At 39.0% G+C, this 23,407-nt stretch overlaps 1 protein-coding gene across 7 annotated transcripts in view; it reads right to left on the reverse strand.

The window, feature by feature from the left end:
* Positions 1 to 1,503: 1,503 nt before the first annotated feature.
* Positions 1,504 to 23,407, reverse strand: part of ZNF571 (zinc finger protein 571) — a 29,218-nt gene continuing 7,314 nt past the window's right edge. For 4 of the 7 annotated variants that reach the window (XM_063657629.1, XM_054462476.2, XM_054462474.2 and 1 more), the window contains 3 exons: positions 22,461 to 22,548; positions 20,069 to 20,195; positions 1,504 to 4,412 (listed from right to left, as the gene is read on the reverse strand). In XM_063657629.1, the coding sequence (XP_063513699.1) occupies positions 2,722 to 4,412; positions 20,069 to 20,195; positions 22,461 to 22,469 (1,827 nt within the window). In that variant the 5' untranslated portion in view covers positions 22,470 to 22,548 and the 3' untranslated portion in view covers positions 1,504 to 2,721. Of the gene's footprint in view, positions 4,413 to 19,698; positions 19,798 to 20,068; positions 20,196 to 22,460; positions 22,549 to 23,407 lie in introns of those variants that run through there. The other 3 variants (XM_063657631.1, XM_063657630.1, XM_063657632.1) reach the window with 2 other exon arrangements.

A 23,407-nucleotide genomic window follows, 5' to 3' on the forward strand; every position in this document is an offset into this window, starting at 1 on the left:
CACTGATTATTCAGAGTTCTAATGATTCTCAGTTACCACTTTTTTTTTGACAATAGTTTGTAAAACAGTGAATTAACATTTAGATTATAATCATACACTATATACAATCAGTGGTTTCCAGAGTGATGACAATTCAGTGGGCTGCAGTGTTCATTAAAGATAATGTAGGCCAGGTGTGGTGGCTCATGCCTATAATCCCAGCACTTCAGGAGGCTGAGGCGGACAGATCACCTGGGGTCAGGAGTTTGAGAGCAGCCTGACCAACATGGAGAAACCCTGTCTCTACTAAAAACACAAAATTAGCCAGGTGTGGTGGCGCACACCTGTACTCCCAGCTACTTGGGAGGCTGAGGCCGGGGAATTGCTTGAACCCGGGGGTGGAGGTTGCAGTGAGCCAAGATGGCACCACTGCACTCCAGCCTGAGCAACAAGAGCGAAACTCCATTTTTTTTTTGTTTGAAAAGAAAAAAGATAATGTATTAGAAAACAAGAGATAACACTGCATATAGAAAAGGTAAGTATTTCTTGATAACATTTGTTTTTCTATGAACAGCTTTGTATACAGTAACTCAATTTTGAGGTCTTGAGTTCTGTGTACCAGATGCTTGGAATCATAGAAGAACTGTAGGCATTGATTGCTGCTCCAATATATTATTCTCACTCACTTTCACTCACTGAACACCATTAACCTCTTCTCACCATCATTAATTTCTGACCATCAGCCCTCATTCAACAACATTCTAATTAATAAGTTCAAATTATTTAAAGCTGTTTTTATCTATCATTTGCATCCATTATGTACTAATATATTACATTTATTGTCACTATAGTATCTGTTCCTTAAAGCGTAGAAGGAAAGCATAATTCATGTATTATATTTTTCAAAATCACTGCATGCACAAACATATCTGGTAATTAACTGTTAACTGGCTTTTGAGTGTTTTACATTATTCAGAAATCCCTGATAGAGGTCATTTAGGTGGCTTAAGTTGAATTCAAATTAAATTTGGTTAGGATTTTTTAATGAACAGAAAACATAATATTTTTCTATTTAAAATAATGGGGCCAAATAAAAATAAAAATAATACCAAAAATAAAATAATGGGGCCAGATGTGGTGGCTCACATTTGTAATCCCAACACTTCTGGAGGCTGAGGCAGGTAGACTGTTTGAGCCTAGAAGTTTAAGACCAGATGAGGAAACGTAGTGAGACCCCATCTCTAAAAAAAATTTTTTTTAAATGAGCTAGGCATGGTGATGAACAGCTATGGTGACAGCTACTTGGCAGGTTGAGGTTGGAGGATCGCTTGAGCCTAGGAGGTTAAGGCTGCAGTGAGCTGTGATTGTGCCACTGTACTCCAGCCTGAACAAGGAGAGCGAGACCCTGTCTCAAAAAAAAAAAAAAGACAAAAAAATGGAATGTAGCCTCTGAGATCTGGGTCTCTAAAAATTTACCATTCAGCATATCAGAAATGGGTTAGATTCAAATGAGGAAAAACTGTAGTTGGTAAATTTTGTTTATATTTCCATTTAAGGCAAATACATATTTTATACACACACACACACATACACATATATATGGAATACATACGTGGAATATATATATGGAATATATACATACATGGAATATATATGGAATATATACATATATGGCATATGGAATATATACATATATGGCATATGGAATATATACATATATGGAATACATACATGGAATGTATACATATATGGAATATACATGTATGGAAATATATACATATATGGAATACATATATGGAATATATATGTGGAATATATACATATGTGGAATATACACATATGGAATATATACATATGGAATATATACACATGTGGAATATATACATATGGAATATATACATGTGGAATATATACATATGGAATATATACACATGTGGAATATATACATATGTGGAATGTATATTTCATATATACATATGTGGAATATATATATATATATGGAAGTACCTTGGCCATCATTTTGTTAAGAAATTCTTTTTCCCTTAAAGTAACAATCAGAAAATGTGGACCAGAAACTTTTGCTTTTGGAATTTGTTGTAGAAAAATAATCTCTCTTTCACTTTCTTAAAAAACAAAACAACAGAAAACAACAGCCCTAAAGCAATTCTTGAAAGTTTCTTCCTGGTATGGATTATCTGATGCTCAGACGTCCTTCAGACCTTTACTATACTTTAAAGGTTTTGTTCTAAAATAAAGTATCTGTTGTTCTAAAGGGGATACATGATAAGAGAATGGTTGCATCTTTTTACTGTAATCATAAAATATTCCCACCATTTGAGTTCTCTCACAGTATGTAATGATGATAATGGCAATCATTTTAACAACAAATATCAGATACTATCCAAAGGGAATTATATGTATTTAATTATAATTTAGTCATTGTAATACAATTACAGTATTTTACAAATAGAAAAAAACACACAAGAAATATATACGATTTCAGTTAGGATATGGTGAAATGGAGATGATGCTTAATAAAGGATATAATTCAGCATTGTATTCTAGGGTTTATAGAGATGTTAATTATTTAAGGGGTTTCTGAAATTATTCTGCATCCATGTTAATGTAGGCCTTCTAAGAATGAGCAGATTCTGAGCAGAAGCAAGAGGATGTTCTACATTCATTATAGATATGAAATAGATGATGAAGATTTTCTTAAATTTAATCACATTCAAGGCTTTCTCAATTATGAAGCCTTGTATGTTGAGTAAGTTGTGAAGGACGTCTAAAGTCTTTACCACACTGGACACATGTATAGGGTTTCTCACCAGTATGGATCCTTTGATGCAGAGTAAGTTCTGAGCCACGACTAAAGGCCTTCCCACATTCCTTACATTCATAGGGTTTCTCTCCAGTATGAGTTCTCAGATGTTCAGTAAGGTGTGAGCCACGAATAAAAGCCTTCCCACACTGTTTACATTCATAAGGTTTTTCACCTTTGTGAATTCTCTGATGTTCACTAAGTTGTGAGCCATAAATAAAGGCCTTGTCACATTCCTTACATTTGTAGGGCTTTTCACCTGTATGAATTCTTTGATGATATGTAAGTTGTGTAGCACGTACAAAGGTCTTCCCACATTCCTTACATTCATAATGTTTCTCACCATGAATTTTCTCATGTTGAGTAAGATATGCAACACGAATAAAGGCCTTTCCACATTCCTTACATTCAAAGGGTTTCTCACCTGTATGAATTCTCTGATGTTCACTAAGTTGTTTGCCACAAATAAAGGCCTTTCCACATTCCTTACATTTGTAGGGCTTCTCTCCGGTATGAATTCTTTGATGTTGAATAAGATTAGAATTAGAAATAAAGGCTTTCCCACATTCTTTGCATTTATAGGGTCTCTCACCTGAATGAACTCTCAGGTGGTAAGTAAGTTGTGAGCCACGAAAAAAGGCCTTCCCGCATTCTTTACATTCATAGGGTTTCTCTCCTGTATGAATTCTCTGATGTTCATTCAGTTGGGAGGCACATAAAAAGGCTTTCCCACATTCTTTACATATGTAAGGCTTTTCACCAGTATGAACTCTCTGATGGTATGTAAGGTGTGAACCAAGAATAAAGGCCTTTCCACATTCCTTACACTCATAAGGTTTCTCACCACTATGAATTCTCTGATGGTAAGTAAGTTGAGAGCCAAGAATAAAGGCCTTCCCACAATCTTTACATTCATAGGGTTTTTCACCACTATGAATTCTCTGATGAAGAGTATATTGTGAACAATAACTAAAGGCTTTTCCACATTTCTTACATTCATATGGTTTCTCTCCTGTATGAACTCTCTGATGTTCAGTGAGCTGTGAACCACGAATAAAAGCTTTCCCACATGCGTTACACTGATAAGGTTTTTCATTAGTATGAATTTTCTGATGTTGAATGAGATCAGAACTACGACCAAAGGCCTTTCCACATTCCATACACTCATAAGGTTTCTCACCAGTCTGAATTCTCTGATGTTGAATATAGCTTGGCTTTTTGCTAAACGTATTCCTATGTTTCTTAACTTCAGAGCATTTTTCTATATTATGATTTTTCTCATGTTGAATAAGGCATGACAGGTAGCTGAAACCTTGTCTACATTCCTTACATTTGTACAATTTTTCCTTGGTAGGAATTATCCGATGAAAAGTAGAAGAGGTTGAATGACTTTCTGTGGCCTTTTCTTCACAGGTAATTTTGACACACATGTAAAGCCCTTCCTGACTTGCTTCTTGACCCTCTAAGTTGCCTTTGCACTCCATATTGTCTCCAAGACCATACTGAAGGTGATGGTTAATAAGGTTCCCCATATTCTCCCACTGGAGTGATTCCATTTCATAAATTTCCTTTTCTGGAGATAACTTTTTGGTTGCACAATTGGATTCCAAGTCTGTAGAATAAAAAGAAAGCAAATTCCTGCTTTTGTTTACAAGGAGAAATAAAAATTCTATGGTAAAAATGATAGATGAAAATAATTCTCATAAGAACAGAATGGCTTAAACAGTACAGAAATATTTTATGCCATTTTTCTTTAAAAGCACAAGGAGAGAATAAAGAAAAAGGAGAGCTTATAGGAAAGAAGGTAGTTAGAAAAATAGGTTGTCAGTGGTTCTCAAACTTTGGAATGGCTTAGAGACACCCAGGAGGCTTATAAAATAGTAATAAAAACACCCTCTTGAAAACAAACAGATGTGTAGCTGGACATACAATCTATCAACAAATCCTATCAGCTCTCCTGTCAACATTAAGAATCTGACCACCTCCACTACCACCATCCTAGGCCAAGTCACCCCTCTCTCATTGTCATAACCTCTTAGCTGGTTTCTCTGCTTTCATCCTTGCTTCTATGATCTATTCTTCATACAGCAGCCAGAGGAATTCTTTTAAAATGTGGTTTATATAACATGATTTCTCCTGCTAAAAATCTTCCCTATTAATGGTCTGCCATCTCAGGATAAAATCCAAAGTCCTTAATATGGCTCACAAGACCCTACACAAGCTTGCCTGTGGCCACTTTTATTATGTCATCTCCCACTTTGGCCACTTTTCTGATATCATCAATCTTCCCTATTAATGGTCTGTCATCTCAAGATAAAATCCAAAGTCCTTAATATGGCTCACAAGACCCTACACAAGCTTGCCTGTGGCCACTTTTCTTATGTCATCTCCCACTTTGGCCACTTTTCTGATATCATCACTTACCACTCCCCTAATTATTCATTTGGCTCTGGTCATAATGGCCTCCTTGGTGTTAAAAAGTGTCAAGCATATGCCTACAGTTTTGTCTTTAGAATGCCCTTCCTCTAGATACATGCACGGCTTGTTCCCTCATTTCAGTTTTCTGCTCAGCTGTCACATTATCAAAACATCCAACACACAACTGTACCTATATTGCATTTTTCACTAATGGATATACCATTTCTAAAGTTTGACTATTGTCTGTCCCATGCTTAATCAAAGCAAGGGCTTTGTTTCATATACTGCTTTATCTCCAGTGCCTAACATCATTACTTACACATTGTTGGCATTCAATATTTGTCAACAGTTTCTAAAATGTAAATGTTCCTTCATTCATAAATCTCCTTAGATGCTTCTCATAAAACACAAAGTTTGAGAATAGAGCTAATAATCTTTCAATGGTTTACCCTTGTATTTAGAATAAAATCCAAACTCCTATTCATGGCCTACAAGCCCCTTTATGATCCAATTCTTTCTTAAATTTCTCCAATTTCTTCAACGTACCTTTTAAGCCTCAAATTGAGCCACAACTATCTTCAGAACAGTGCTCTAATCTTATTGGCCTGATTTAAGTTCCAAGAACATGTCAAATTCTTTCCCATTTTAGATTTTCCATATGCTGTTCTATCTGCCAAGAATGCTCTCAAAGTGGCCACCTCCTTTGCGTGTGAAATGTCCTAGCTTAAATGTCAGCTGCTCAGAAAGACTATCCTGGATCACTTTAATTAGGTCCATGCCATGTATTTTCTATACCTGTAATTTATTCCTAATTCTTGTTTGAATTTTTGCAATTCTAAAATTTCATTTATTTATCTGTTGATCTTTCTACTCCTCAAGCTCTACATGTGTAGGGGGAAAATGCCTGTTTTATTATATAGCTAGTCCCCAGAACACAGTATACATACAATGTTTTATTCCTTTAATAGAGTTTTTCATGTCTTACTTTCCAATATTTATTACTTCAGGCCAAATGTTCTTATATTTCCCAAAGAAGTACCTCAAAATCTCCTAGAAATAGTGACAAGTTTACACAATAAAGATGTTATATTATTCTGAAGAAAGAAGTTGAGAAACAAGTGTACTTTTCATATGCAGAGAAACCTATCTGATGTAACTGGATCAGCAGGCACAGGGTCTCTGACCACTGTATATAGGCTGTAGAATAACAAAGACTGGTCATGGGAAGAAAAATAAATACACATCAGTAAGCTCAAATTTAAACAGTCTTTTAGAAATAAGCCTCCGAAACTTGAGAAAACACACTTTTGCTGAAAAGCAAAAAGAAATGGTAAAAACAAAAGCAACTACCCCCCCCGCCCCCACCTGCCATATACACAGCACAGCTCAGTTTAACACCAATTCATGTCAGCAACATATCCTGGAACAAGACAGACCCTGCTTTTATTTTGTTTCTTTCATAGAAGAACAATATGGTTTATAAAACACTGAAAGAAATCAATGGGCTTATGGTGATTAAGGGAACACTACAAGGAATCAAATAAATTCAGTTGGGACCCAAAATAGTTACCTATGTGCTAGTGCCCTAATAAAAATGGGAAGAAATATTAATCTAATATGATTCTGGGGTAGGAGGCACTATGAGAACACAGGATGGTGCTAAACAGAAATCTAGAGGAATACAGAAAAAGTTAAGATTAGAATACCAAAGTCTCAGAACTGTGCCCAGAATGAGGAGTACATATAAAAATGTATTTAATTAAGTAGCAGCTCTTTTTATTGTCATTAAATTAATGAAAAAACTACATGGTGAAAAAAGGGAAAACTGCAAAAGGGGTGATGAGTGAAGACAACAAAATGGAGTCTGAAAAGAAGGAGTCATTTTAGGAGGTTTCTTTTATTCTTGCCCCCATCAAGTCCTACTGAATATATCTCCTAAGTAGCTCTCAAATCTGTTACCTTATCACCAACACCACTGCTGACACTCAGGAAGCCCAAGGCATCTTTTTTTTTTTTTGAGATGGAGTCTCACTCTATCATCCAGGCTGGAGTGCAGTGGTGCCATCTCAGCTCACTGCAACCTCCACCTCCAGGTTCAAGCAATTCTGCCTCAGCCTCCTGAGTAGCTGGGATTACAGGTGTACACCATCATGCCTGGCTCATTTTTGTATTTTTAGTAGAGATGGGCCTTCACCATATTGGTCAGGCTGGTCTCAAATTCCTGGCCTCAAGTGATCCACCTGGCCCAGACTCCCACAGCGCTAGGATTACAGGCATGAGTCACTGCGCCTGGCCCCAAAGCATCCTGAACCACAACAAAAACCTACTCAGTAATGTTATGAGACCCTTTGTTCTAATCTCCATCTGGCAGACAGAATGGAATAGTAAATATGAAAATCACATTATGTCACCATATTAAGATTCTTCAATAGCCTGCAAAAATTGGAGGGATAAAATCTAAACTCTTCTGCAGTATTTTTCAAACTTCTTTTGACTAAAATTTCATAGTAAGAAATACATATTTTGACTGAGTACACACACTCAAACACAAAACAAGGATGTCATAAAATTATCTTTGCTATATGTATTACATATTCACATTTTGTTATTTTATCTCCTGTTTTATTAAAAACAACAACAAGTGCTGCTTATAACCTACTAGGTTGTATTCATAACCTCTAGCAGGTTCTGCCTGGCCTGGCTCCAGTCAACCTCTCCGACTCCCTTGTGGCACCTCTGCCTCACTAGGTTCCAGCTGCGAAAGCCTTCTCTAAATACCTCATATAAACCAAGCTCCATCCTCCTATGGCCTGCAGTACACTGTTACTTCTGCTAGGAATGCTCTTCCCTCTTCTCTCTACCCTCAGTCTCCTTACCTGTTTTTCATTCTTTCAGGGCTCACCTGAAACTTCATGTACCATTGCACTTCCTGAGAAGCTGTCCCCAATCCCAGGCTCCTAGCAATGCTGTTCCAGTAATCTCTCTTCTGTAAGACAGCCACTCCACCCACTGCAGTCTACAAGGAAAGCCTCCGTAGCTCTGGTAAGACCTCCACATCCTGCTATTAAGGCTGGCTTCTCCATGGAGATCTCAATTTCCATAAGCTCTTAGTGTAACAGCCTTACTATCCTTAGGTTATAAAAGGAATAACCACCCACCCTCCCCTAAAAGACCACTAGAGGCCAATCCTGTAATGCCTGACATCTCAGGGTTATCTCAATTATCTTAAAAGCTTTGGCTTCCTGGGTCCTTGGTCATCACTAGGACTCTTATCCCATCCATGTCCTACTTCACTCCAACCTATGCCTTTTGGAATTCACAGTGTACTTTCTACAAAATCATCTACAACCTCTGCCCTGCCTCTGATTATTTTCTTCACCTTCTTGATCCTTTTGAAACTTTGAGCACACTACTTGGCCAGAAACAATGTTTTCCTTCATGTCTTTCCCTCCGCCTTGCTTCACCTAACCTCTCCCAAGATAGACATAATTATAGCAAGTCAACACCAATTCACCAAGGAATCAGATATACAAAAAAAAAATACTCAATGTTAATTTTTCTACAAATATTCCTAATCATGACATTTACCGTCATAGAACTAATTATATTCTGTAGTCTCTTTGGAGCAACTCTAATTCAAACTGTAATTGTTACTACCCAATGAGAAAGCCAAACAGAATGATTAAACACAGGACTTTCATTTCCTGTTTTATACACTGATTGGCTCTTTACCCCTACTCATAGAATTAATCTATATCTAAAACACCATGGATTCATTAAATATCTTAATAACCTACTACTGAATTCAAATACTACCAAACTTCTGAATAGTCTCCTATAAATAGAAGGCATTATAGCATTCATAATAAAAAAAAAAGAAAAACAACAAAAAAACTCACCCCTTTATATCCTCCATCTTTGATTACCAAAAGCATATGTAGAAGCCCCAAATGCTGCACCCACAGTTCTTGCAGCCACATTACTAAAATTAATAGGCTGTGGCATAATACAAATTAATTTTAAATCTACTAACAGTATATAGCCTATCCCTTTCTAATATTATCACTATGAGGAATAATTATAACAAATTCTATTTGTTCATACTAAACAGACTTAAAATCACTCATTGTGTATTCATCTGTAGCTCATACAGCATTACTAATTATAGCATTTCTCATCCAAATGCCATGAAGTTTTATAGGAGCCACAGCCCTAATAACTGCCCATGACCACACAACATCAAAATGATTTTGCCTTACAAATTCAAACTATGATTCCAGGCACGGTGGCTCACGCCTGTAATCTCAGCACTTTGGGAGGCTGAGGTGGGCAGATCACCTCAGGTCAGGAGTTTGAGACCAGCCTGGCCAACATGGTGAAACTCCCAGCTCTAATAAAAAATACAAAAATTAGCCAGGGATGGTGGCAGGCACCTGTAATCCCAGCTACTTGGGAGGCTGAGGCAAAATAATCGCTTGAACCCAGGAAGTGGAGGTTGCAGTGAGCCGAGATCACACCACTGCACTCCAGCCTGGGTGAGAGAGCGAGACTCCATCTCAAAAAAACAAAAACAAACAAAAAAACAAATTCAAACTATGAACAAATCCATAGCCAAACCATACACAAGGTTCTCCAACTTATGATACTTAGACTTAAGATTTTTCAAATTTACCATGGTAAGAAAGCAATATATATTCAGTATGCTCCTTGACTTACCAAGGGGTTACATAGAACTACTTACAATATTTTTGACATTATCCGGAAGTAACTCCAACGTATGTTGAGGAGCATCTGTACTATTATTAGCTCGCAGACTACAGACATTACTTCCTTTAACAGAAACATGATAAGTATGGGCTACCCTAACTGACCTAGCCTTTTGCAACAACTTTTTGGCTCCTATGGCCAACAGATTACATCTAACCTTTAAAAGTTCAGAAAGCTACATCGTTACATATGAAGGCATGAGTTAGCAGTTGATAGTCTTACTATCAACTATTAACCAGAATGGAGAATTATTTGAAATTATATCTTTTTTTATGATCTAATTTTACCATTAGCCAAATAGGACTAATGTATAATTATGGCCATATAGTCCCTCTATCTATCAATCACATCACAATGAGAAAAATTCACATATCACATTAATAACATCAAACCATCATTCACATGAGAAAATACTCTCATATTTATGCATCTCCTACCTCTGTTACCCCATCACTTAACTCCAAAATTATTCTAGGACCCATATACCGTAAATATAGTTTAAATAAAACATTCAGTTGTCAATCTTATATAGAAGCTTAAAACTCTTCACAGTAGTTCCCCCTTACGAAGGTTTTACTTTGTGTGGTTTCAGTTACTCATAGTTAACTGAGGTCCAAAATATTAAATGGAAAATACCAGAAATAAACAATTCATAAGTTTTAAACTGTGTGCCATTCTGAATAGTATGATGAAATCTCACACCATCCTACTCCATCTTGCACAAGACATGAATCATCTCTTTGACCAGCATATTGTCTAATTTTGCCATTATCCAAATAGGATCTGCCTATTAGTCACCACCCAGTAGCTATCTCCTTTATCAGATTCAAAAAACACATTATATATGTGGCTCAGTACTAGCTCTGGTTTCAGGCATCCACTGGGGGAGCCTTGGAATGTATACCCTGCAGATAAGGGGGAACTGCTGTTTTTGCTAAGAAAGTATGCAAGAACTGCTAACTCATGCCTCCATATATAACAATGTGGCTTTCTGAATTTTAAAGGTTAGAAGTAATCTGTTGGCCTTAGGAGCCAAAAAATTGGTGCAACTTCAAATAAAATTAATTAATTTCTTCTGTTCTTCTATCATAATTTTACTTACCAACTTATTTTTACCAATTACTATAACTATTTACAAAAATACTCATTTGCCACCAGCCTATTTCCAACCCTAATATTTATTCATTCAGGGCAAGAAATAATTATTTCAAACTGACATTGAATGACTATTCAAACTTTAAAACTGACACTCAGCTTCAAGTTAGACTACTTCTCAATAATATTTGTACTAGTAGCTTCTTTCATCACATGATTGATTATAGAATCTTCAATGTGATACTTTCAGATCTAAATATTAATCAGTTACTTAAGTACATACGTATATTCCTCACCACCACACTAATCTTAGCTAATGCCACCAACCTCTTCCAACTCTTTTTTTTTTCTTCCAACTCTTTATTGGATGAAAAACAACAGAAATTATATCATTTTTACTTAATGGATAGATGATAATACGGCCTAACAAACACAAACATAGCAGCCTCCAGGCAATTTTATATAAAAGTATTGGAGATATTGGATTCCTATTATCAACGGCATGATTGTTATACTCAAGCACATGAGAATTCCAAAAAATTTCCACACTCAACCCCAACCCTGACACTGTCTAATTAGGCTTCTCCTGGCAGCAGCAACTTGTAAATCTGCCCAATTTGGTTTTCACCCATAAATGCCATCAGTGACAGAGGGCTCAACACTAGTTTTAGCCCTACTTCATTTCAGCACAATAGTTGTAACAAGAATTTTCTTATTAATACACTTTTATCTACTAATTGAAAATAAAACACAGTGGGGTGCAGTGGTTCACAACTGTAATGCTAGGACTTTGGGAGGCTGAGTTAGGAGGATCGCTTGAACCCAGAAGTGCAAGACCAGCCTGGGCAACACAGTAGACAAAGACTTTGTGTCTACAAAAAAAACAAACAAAAAAATCCGCCATGCATGGTGGTGCACAACTGTAGTCCCAGCTACTCAGGATGCTAAGGTGGGAGGATCACTTCAGCCCAAGAGTGTGAGGCTGCAGTGAGCCGTGATTGTGCCACTGCCCACACAATTTCCGTTAATTAACTCCACAATCTCAAGCTATTGTAGCATTTGTGGATATAAGGCTTTTATTCTTTCCAAACCTCAAAACAGGAAATCTTGTATTTATTAACTACAGGTAAGGCATATATACACACACACACACACACACACACACACACATACAAGTTCATCTAGAACTAAGTTTTAGCCCAACTCCTAAAGAATTTATCAAAATCCAAAAAATAAATTAAAAATTAGGCTTTCTGGGTTAAAAGTTTGTTTTTTACTAAATTTACTAAAAAATCCACCAATAATGACACAGCATTTAAACTTAGCCATTTTTTCTTGAGAGAGAATTTTCCACATATAAGCTAATGTAGCTTAATTCACAAAGCAAGGCACTGACAATACCTAAATGAGTTCATATAACTCTATAAACAAATAGGTTTGGTCCTGGCCTCTTTATTCATTTTTAGTAACACTTGCAACTATCTCCATTCTAGTGAGAATGTCCTCTAGATCAACAAAAATAAAAAAGAGCAGGCTTCAAGCACACTAATTAGCAGCTTGTAAAACCTTACTCTACCATACAGCCACAGAAAACAGCAATGATAAAAATTAAGCAATTAACAAAAGATTGACTAAGTTATACTAATTTTCCTTAGGGTTGGTAAAATGTCATGCTTGCAGTCATATGACTAACTCAAATTAATAAAACTCAGCATAAAACATGTTTAAGATTATAAACAAAGTTATACCTTAACTAGGTCATAAAAAGCTACAGCTAATATAAAAATAAACTATGAAAGTGATTTAATATATTCTGAACACATGATAGCAAAGACCCAAACTGGGAAGAAATACCCCAATATGCTTAGCCATAAACTTAATTAACAAAGTTATTCACCAGAGTACTACCAGCAACAGCTTAAAACACAAAGGACTTGGCAGTGCTTATATCCCTTTTTTTTTGTAATCAATAAACCCCAGTAAACCTCACTATCTCTTGCTAATTCAGCCTATACACCGCCATCTTCTGCAAAACCTTAAAAGGTACTAAACACAAGTATTTACATAAAACGTTAAATCATGGTGCAGCTTACAAAACAGAAAGAAATGGGCTATATTTTCTAATTAAAGAACATTCCACCCACAACAAACTTTATGAAATTTAAGGCGAAAGGAAAATTTCATAGTAAATTAAGAACAGAGAGCTTAATTGAATAGGGCCATGAAGTACGCACACACCCATCCATCACCCTCCTCAAATATTTCAATATATCCAAATTTATAATTAACATAAATTTATATATGAGGTAAATCATAACAAAGTCAGCATACTATATGCTTTAATAAACCAAAGTGTTTATTAAACCCAGCCTACATCTGGAAGATTTCATATTGATTTGACCACTTTGAACCAAACCTAGCCCCAAATCAACAGAACCTAACAATTATATTTATTTAGACCAAAACATTTACTCACAACATAAACTATAGGAGAAGAGAATTTCTTCAGGTGCTACAGAAAAAGTATCATAATGCAAAGATGAAAGAATATTAAGGACAAAAAAAGCAAAGTTAATCCTTTATACCTTTTATGTAATGAATTAACAATTTTACAAAGAGAACTTTAGCTAAAAACCCCAAAACCAGACAAGCTACCCACAGACTAACTCATATATATAGCAAAATAGTGAGAAGATCCATGAGTAGAGGTGAAAATCTGGTGATAGCTGGCTATTCAGAACAGAATTTCAGTTCAACTTTAAATTTACTCAAATTTTAATCAATGTAAATTTAAATGTAACTCTAGAGGGGACACTCAAGATGGCTGACTAGAAGCAGCTAGTGTGCACCACTCTCAAGGAGAGGAAACAAAGTCGCAAGTAAATACTGTCTCTTTAAGTGGATCATCTAAAACAGGGATCCCCAACCCCAAGCCACAGACTTGTTTGGCAGCCTGTGGGGAACCGAGCTGCAGAGCAGGAGGTGAGCAGTGGGCGAGTGAGCATCACCACCTGAGCTCCGCCTCCGGTCAGATGAGCGGCAGCTTGAGATTCTCATAGGAGCTCGAACCCTATAGTAAAGTGTGCACAGGACGGATCTAGGTTGCGGGCTCCTTATGAGAATCTAACTAATGCCTGATGATTTGAGGTGGAAGAGTTTCATCCCCAAACCAGTCCGCCCTTCTCCTCTCGCCCCACTCCCCACGGCCAGAAATACTGTGTTCCATGAAACCAGTCCCTGGTGCCAAAAAGGCTGGGATAGCGCTGGTCTAAAAGACCATGTCAGGATTTACCACGGACGCCAGGGGACTCACAGAGAACAGAGAGAGAAGCCAGGCAGCCACCTTCCTGGGACTGGCATGGAGTGGGAGAAGCTCCCTAATATGGTGAAAAGGTGACAGAGTGAGAGTCCCTGGGGAAGCCACACTTCCCACTTGGCCCTTTGCAATCCTGGGCACAGGAGGAACCCCCAACTCCCATCCCTGGGCCACTAGACCAACACAGAAAGCCACCTAGAGTTTTTGCAGAGGCACTGCTCAAGCCCATGTGGAGCACCACAAGCCCCGGATCCCTGAGCAGCTTGGTGCCAGCTGCCATAACCCCAGTGGAAGCTGCAGTCACAGTGCTGAGGGGCGGTCAGAATGCCCAGCCCCTCCTCGCCAGGCAAGGCTCGGCTTCACCCTGCCCCCGCCTGAGCTCCCCAGCACAGCACAGCGACCCTGTCCACACCTGAACTCTGCAGGCAGGCACAGCTCCACATTCCCCCAGGAACCTCCCAGATAGCAGACCATGCAACCCCTGCCCTACCTCCTCTGAGGCGGCTAAGGCTCACCAGCTCAGGCTTCCAGCGCAGCAACCGCACCTCCGCCTAAACTCTGGTGGCCTGCGGTTCTGTGTTCCTCTGGGGCAGAACTCCCAGAGGTAACAGATAACACTTGGCACCTCTGCATGCCCTAAACAGTGAAGTTCGGCATTGTTTGGAAGGGAGGGGAGTGCAAGCGCGCCACGTGCTCTGCAGCTGCCAGTCTCCATTGCAGGAGTCCTGCTCTCTCCAGTGAAAGGCCCACAGCACAGCCGCCCCGCCCCCACCTGAACATTTCACCTGCAGCCCAGAGCCCTTCTGAAAATCCAAACCCCACATACCTTGATATTCCCTTGGGCTCCCACCACCTAAGTGTTCTGTAGGACACTGCATGAGAGTTTGACCAGTGACCTGGAAACCAACCTGTCCCGCCTCCCCACATCATAGCCAGCACCTGAACTCTGGGCTAGCCCGACTGCAGTCCAGCCCCTTCACGTCTCACACAGGCTGTCCAGTGGGCCAGCTAGGGGCCTGGGAACTGGGGAACTACTTGCCCCATTCCAACTCTGCTGGCGCCTGACCATTTCCCCCAGGGCCTGAGGTCAGACCACCAACCAGCTGACACCAGCACAACACCCATTCATTCACACAGGCCCTGTGGAGAAGGCCCCTTCTACAGGAAGCAGCAGTACTGTGACATTGGAAAACAGGTGAGCCTTAACCAATGGGGAAAGGATTCCCTATTCAATAAATGGTGCTGGGATAACTGGCTAGCCATATGCAGAAGAATGAAACTGGACCCCTACCTTTCACCATATAAAATAACTCAAGATGGCCTGATCTAGTACATGCAGAAGCCTCTGAAGATCTTACCATTTTCTCATTACATTTTGCAGGTGTTTCATCAATTTTCAGAGCTACTAATTTTAATTTTATTGCAATTATAAAGCCACCAGCCATATCTAATACCAGACACCACTATTAATTGCAGCTGTGCTTTTATTACTCTCTCTCCCAGTACTAGCAACCAGCATCACCATACTACTGACAGACCATAACCTTAATACACTTTTTTTGATCCAGCTGGAGGAGGAGATCCAATTTTAGACCAACATTTATTCTGATATTTTTGTCTATCCAAAAGTGTACATTCTTATTTTACCAGGTTTTGGAATAATCTCACATATTGCTACCTATTATTCTGGAAAAAAAAGAACCATTTGATTATATAGAAATAATATGACCCATAATATCAATTTAGCTCATAAGCTTTATCATATGAGACTATATTTACAGCACGGATAGACATTGATACCTGAATGTATTTTACACTAGCTACTATAATTATTGCTATTCCAACAGAAGTTAAAGTATTTAACTGACTAGCAACCCTACATGGAGGTAATACTAAATGATCTCCAGCTATATTATGAGGTTTAGGCTTTATTTTCCTGCTGACAGTTGGTGGCCTAACAGGAACTGTTCTAACTCATCAGCAGACATCAACCCTCATGATATATACTATGCTATAGCACATTTCTAACATGTTCTATCAGTAGCTGCAGTCTTCACCATTACAGGATTTATTCACTGATTCCCATATTTTCAGGTTATACACTCAACCTGAGCCAAAATCCACTTTGTATTTGTAGGTGTTAGCTTGACTTTCTTTCCACAACATTTTCTTGATTTATCAGGCATGCCATGACAATAACTACATTGATGGATATACAACATGAAATACCATCTGCTATGGTTTGGATGTGGTTTGTACCCACCAAGTCTCATGTTGAAATTTAGTCCCTAGTATGGCGTCTTGGGAGATGGGGTTTAGTGGGAGGTGCTTGGGTCATGGGGGCTGGTCCCTGAGAACAGATTAATGCCCTCCCTCAAGGGTGACTGAGATCTCGCTCTACTAGTTCTCAAGGGAGCTGGTTTTTAAAAAAGCCTGTCACCTTTCCCCTCTCTCACCATGTGATCTCTGCACACACTGGCTCCCCTTCACCTTCCATCATGAATGGAAGCAGCCTGAGGTCTTCACCAGAAGCCAAACAGGCATAGGTGCCATGCTTCTTGTACAACCTGCAGAACCACGAGCCAAATAAACCTCTTGTCTGTATAAATTACCCAGCCTCCTTTATCGTAACACAGTATGAACTAAGACACCTATTACACTTGAATTAGTTCCACTGTAACACTTTGAAAAGTGACCAGCATCTATGTTTAAATACCAAAACTAGAAACATCCACATAATTTTTTTCAATAATTCTAGCACTATTTACTTCAATTAAAATTTTTGAAATATGCCTATTCTTAAAATCCATCACCAAAGAACACTGAAGCCTTAAAACATGAGACTTCCTTGGGAAAAAGACAAGCTAAAATTTATTCACATCTTTCACTATTCCTACAATAATAGGACCACTTATTTATATTCTAATCATTTCATTCCCAAACATCATGTTTCCTACCCCCAATTGCCAAATCCATAATAGATTAGTCTCTTTTCAACAATGATTAGCACAACTTGTACTAACATAATAATACATAATGTCAAAGGATGTTACCAGTAACAGCAACACCTCTTAAAGCACTTTCAAGCAACCCTCCTTTTTGACCACCACCACTTAAGTTACCAGATCATTTACCTTTATACCACTCCTCCAGCATTTTATCTCCATTTCTTTCTTTCTTTCTTTCTTTTTTTTTTTTGGAGACATGGTCTTGCTCTGTCACCCAGGCTGAAATGCAGTGGCGTGATCATGGTTCACTGCAACCTCGACCTCGGGGCTCAAATGATCCTCCCAACTCAGTCTCCCAAGTAGCTAGGACCACAGGCATGTGACAATGCCCTGCTAATTTTTATTTTAAGTAGAGATGGGGTTTTGCTATGTTGCCCAGGCTGGTCCTGAATTCCTGGGCTCAAGCAATTCACCCACCTCAGCCTCCCAACGTGCTGGGATTACAGGCTTGAGCCATTGTGCCCAGCCTACCACCATTTTAAAGATTCTCCTTTGAAAAAAAACAAAAAACAAAAACCTCTCCTGATTCTGTGGTTCACCCTGCAGTGGACAGGAGCTGCAGGGTGAACCAGGAGAATCAGGAGAGTGGCAAAACTTCTCAAGAGGTATGCATGCTTCCTGTCTATACCTTTTGCTTTTCTTTCTCTCCTACCACCATAATTAACATTTTGCCATATTTCCTTCCTAAATTTGTTCCACGGATTTTTATGTAGTTGAAATAATACTGCATATATAAACTGTAATCACACTTCTTTCCCCTAATTATTAGTGTTCTTAAAACCTTCTAAAATACTGTAAACTCTATTTGTAACTTTGAGGGTTCCTCAAATGGGCCTTCAACAGTGCCTGGTGAGTTAATTCACTGTCTCACTCTCTTTATTGACTTACTTCTTTCTCACTCTCTTTTAAATACTCTACAATGAGGTTTTTGTTCCTCTCATTGCCAAACCCACCTTGTCAGGGTCACCAACACCCTTCATCCTGCCAAATCCAATAGCCAATTTTCAGCCTTCCTCTTACTTGAACTCCTAGCATTCTCTCTCTCAGTTAACTGCTTCCTCCTTTTGTCAGTTGGCTTCCAATACACTGCATTCCCTCTTCCTAGGTCACAGGTTACTCAGGTTAGTCCTCAATTTCCTTTGCTAGATTGTTTTCCTGACTGAATGTTGGAACACCCCATGGTTCAGTCCTTGAACTGTACCTTGCCTTCCATCTAAACCAATTCGCTCCATAATCTCATTCAGTTCCTCGGTACAGAGATTAATCCCATATTTATCTCTTCAGTCCTGACTATCCCCTCCACCCACAGGCTTCCAAATGCTTATCTAACTTCACCACGCAGATATCTAATGAGCATATCAAATACATAACTCTTGACTTCCTTCTCCAGCCTTCCAAACCCTGATGCCTCTATTGCCCTGATGCCTCCATTATGAAGGTATTAATTCTACCTTCAAAATATAGCCTGTTCTCATCACCTCCACATATTAAACCCAATTCCAAGCCACTATTATCTCTAGTGTGAACTTCTGAACTAGTCCTCTCATTAGTCTTCCTGCTTTCATTTTTATCCTCACTGTTCACATAGCACTCAGTGACCTCTAAACAAAGATCCTTTACTTGTCTGCAAAAAGTCAGCCAGGGGCTCCCTATCAGACTTAGAATAAAATCTCACTGCTTGCAACCACCACCAAGGTCCTACATGATTTGATCTCTGCCTATTTCTCTAACCTCACCTCAAATTTCCACTTTCAGTAGCCACACTGGCCTTCTTGCTGATTCTCAAACAAGTGAAGCAGTTTCTCTCAGGATCTTCTCTTCCCTCTGCCTGAACACACCTTTCCCTGATTTACAGCCAACTTTATTCAGGTCTTAATTCAAATGTTACCTCCCCTGAGCTATCATTCCTGGTCCTCCTAACCTATGAACATAGCAAGCTCTCAGTAGGTATGTGCTGGCTAGAGATACTTATCCAAGTTTAACTATAAAAGAGCAACCAGGAAAAAATGTAATTCAAAAAATAGATAAAAGCATTGTCCCCAAAAGAGACCAGACCCAAGGTAGCTCCCTTATTAAAACAAAAAGGGAATGTAAAACAGAAGAGTGGCAAATGGGAGTTGGGAGGGAGGTTCCACTGGGAACTCATAGACATAACCTTCCTGCTCTCCCTACGTCTCAAGCCTTCTTTCCACAGGCCTTTGAAGAAAGCTTCAGGCAAACACCTCAAAGTGCTGCCACCTACAGATCAGCTGTATTATTAGCAATAGCTGACACTGTGACCAGCCTTTATTCACCTGAGCTCTGTCTTCATGTCATGGTTCTCATCAGCATCCAGGGCTCCTTTCCTTGCTCCAATAAGGAAAGTACATTTGGCTTAGGGACTGCACATCCAGCTTAAAAGAAAGGAAATGGTACATGGTCATGCTAGGGGATTCCCAGATTCAAATCTAGTCCATTGGCCATCAAAGAAGGGAGACACTGACAGGAAGTGACAGAAAGATGTGACAGTCTAAAGGATAAGAGATAAAAAGGTACACAGTGGAGCTGTCCATTTCTACTTCTACTCAAATGTAAGCCCTTCCTTAGGGAATGGAGATCAGAAATTCACAATGAATGAGGCAGAAATGGGGAACAAATTCTGAATATTATGTAGGATGATCTTACCCAATGAGATCAGGTTGCTGTAGTTCTCCAACATCACATCCCTGTACAAGTCCCTCTGAGCAGGGTCCAGGCATTCCCATTCCTCCTGAGTGAAGTCGATGGCCACATCCCTGAAAGTCACCAACAACTGAAACAACAAATCCATTACTTGTGAAAATACAGGAATGATTCTGAAGTGAAATGAGAAGAAAATGGAGGAGGTAATTGAAGGAAGCAAATAACACAAAACAACAGGAAATTGATTGCCTAAACCGTAGTATTAACATGATTCTCTATCATTCCTACTGACACAGATAAAACTTCCTCTGTACAATAGAACAATTCCATTATCCAGAAAGGTCTGAGAATTTAAAAAGCCAGAATGTGTGTAGTTTCTTGATTAAATAAAATACTGCAAGCGTTTTTTTCACAACAGGTTTTAATTGCACAGCAGATTAGGCTTTCAAATCCTCAATAACTAATATACTCTCAATTAATACAAGTTCTTGCTCTCCCTTCTGCCTTTAAAGAAAAAGACTTTTAAAAAGATGAATTTTTTCCAAACAATGTTTACCAAATCTCTAGGTTAGAAAATAAAATTTGAATATAACCTAAGAATTTTTTGAAGACTCAGATTCATCGTTATAATATTATGTCACAGAATAGAAGGGACATATTTCCATTTTACATACAAAATGATCTGCTTATTTGAGAGGATTTGAATTAGACAAATTCTCTAATGTCTTTGAGCTCTTAGACTCTATAATTCTTGAGAGTATGCATCTGGCATGTTTTATTTGCTCCTATTTTCCATGTTCCTAGGCTATAGCAAGGTACCGGATGCCAGTCCAGGCACACAGAGACATCACTCTGAACTGGTACATTCCGGGAAATCCCAAGGTGAACTTGACTATGATCATCTTCTCTCATTGGTTCCTGGGCAAGAGGGTTGTAGAAGGCAGAATAAAGGCCCCCCAGACATGTCCACAGCCTAATCCCTGAAACAGTAACGGTACTGACTCAATGTTAAAGAAAAGCTTGCTTGCTTAAATATAATTATTACTTTGCTTGACTTTGTAGATTATTCAGTAAGAACAGTCTCAGGAAAACAGGACCTTCAACAGAGATAAGAGAATTAAAATACGCAGACTAACAACTCTGGGAATGGGCTGACCAGCCTGATAAGAATAGGCTGACGGCACCTACAGAAGGCCACAAAACACTGACCAACAAAGCAATGACCAACAAAGCAATGACCTGAGACTGCACATTTCACAAGAATGTTTTGATCATCATTTTTTCTAATTTCCCTTAAAAACCCCTGATATGGAGACAGAACTCGGTGGTCTTTGAACACTAGTTCACTGCCTCCCCTGGGTGGTTGGATTCCTGAATAAAGCTAACCATCCTTTCACCAATGCTCATCTCTTGAGCTTTCAAGTGACAACTGGTCTGGACCCGAATTTCATTACAAAACCTATGTATACCTTACCTTACATGGCAAAGGGAACTTTAGAAGTGCAATTAAATTAAGGATCTTGAGAGGGGGTTATCCTGGATTATCTGGTTGGGCCCAATGTATTTGTAAGTGATAGAGGGAGGCAGGTGAGTAAAAGAAGGAAATGTGATGATGAAAGCAAAAGTCAAAATGTGATTGCTGGCTTTGAAAATGGATGGAAGCCACACCCCAGGGACTGTGGACAGCCTTTAGAACCAGAAAAGGACAAGGAAACAGATTCTCCAGTCCTCTAGAACCTCCAGAAGGAACACGGCTCTGCTAATACTATGATATTAGCCCTTGCAGACTGATTTCAGACTTCTGACCAGCAGAAGTATAAATCATAATTATATTGATTTAAGCCACTAAATTAGTGGTTATTAGTAACAGCAGCAACAGGAAACTATATCAGGAACAAGAGCCCTTCCCTCATAGAACCCCATTCTCAACCAATTTTCAAACTTTCACAGAAAATCTTGCCACACACTGAGACTAGGAACATCCAACAAAAAAATGCTGTCACTTTCAAATGGAAAACCCAGGTTTGTAGAGAAGATGAAATTTTGTCATGTGTCACATTTAAACACTCATCTCTACCTCACCAAACCGTGGTACTAATGTGTACCAATCTTAAAAGGAGGTATTTCTGTTCCCTCAGAGCTCTGGGCAGAAGACTATGCCTGTGGACAATGTAGAATTATCTGCTGAATGAATATCTGAAAACTGTCTGGAGAGGGGAAAAGCATTGAGAAGAACTGGGCTCTTTGCTACTATTACTCGCTAGAATGGGAGACGTTTGGTAGCAGTTCCCTTAAGGGACCAAACAAGACAGGAAATTCTGGGATAAATAAATCTGGTGTTCACATTACACAACAAAATGATTGTACTTCAAGAAGGAAAGAAACAGCAACTCACATGGGGCATGGTTTTTTAGAACTGTCAGAACTGATCAATTTTCTGGGTTCTTCTTCTGGCGGTGTGCAAAGTCCAGAGAAGCCAAGTGCTGGACAAGGAAAAAAAGCCACAAGATTAGACTTGGCTCACAGCCCACAAAATAAGCCACTTAGAACTACCTTTACTTCTCCTCTTTTGGGAATTTGGAAAAAATCTCAGTTCTTCCACAAACCCAGTGGAAGCCAGCTACTGCAGAAGGGGTTCAGGCAGACCTTTCCTTAATGTCCATGTTGAACAGGACCCTAGGTGCTGTTACTTTCCCATGGCATCTCCTCCTCCACAGTAGAACGGGGGCATGCCCAGGGAGCCCCCCACCATCCCCCTGGACCCAAACACTAAGTGAGGTACTTTGCTCCCAATCTTAGGAAGAGGCTTCAGAGACCAAAATGTGGCCTCCTTTCAGACATCATGAACATCAGCTAGACTCACAGACATTTTGACAGCCATATCAGGGTCAACAGATCCAAAACAGTCTCATCCCACTCCCCTGAATCTAGTTCTTTCTTGCCTGTTTACTCTTCCCTATAAAAGAAAATTCCTTTATGCCTGACCTTTGCTATGCTTGCAGATCTTACAGTTGGAGTATTCTCCCAATTACAACACCTCTTCCCTTACTGCAATGTTCCTGTGAATAAAGTCATTCCTTACCAAAGTCTGGATTTGTTTTTTTATTTCACAGGTTGAATAACTTTTGTAGAATAACAAAACAAACAATTTTAACTGTAACCTAATTCTCCAAGCCATGGCACACACAAAAGCACTGAGGGTGAAATAGGAACGACATCCACATGACAGCCAATGTGCGCACAACACGCCCCCTCTTGCAATATGACTTCAAGATTGAGCAAGTTCTCCAACTACAGCCACCTACTTGCCGTATTTTGTAGCACTGATCCTTTTTTTATTTT

Source organism: Pongo pygmaeus, chromosome 20 (assembly GCF_028885625.2).
Source record: "Pongo pygmaeus isolate AG05252 chromosome 20, NHGRI_mPonPyg2-v2.0_pri, whole genome shotgun sequence".
In the NCBI taxonomy this organism is placed as follows: domain Eukaryota; kingdom Metazoa; phylum Chordata; class Mammalia; order Primates; family Hominidae; genus Pongo; species Pongo pygmaeus.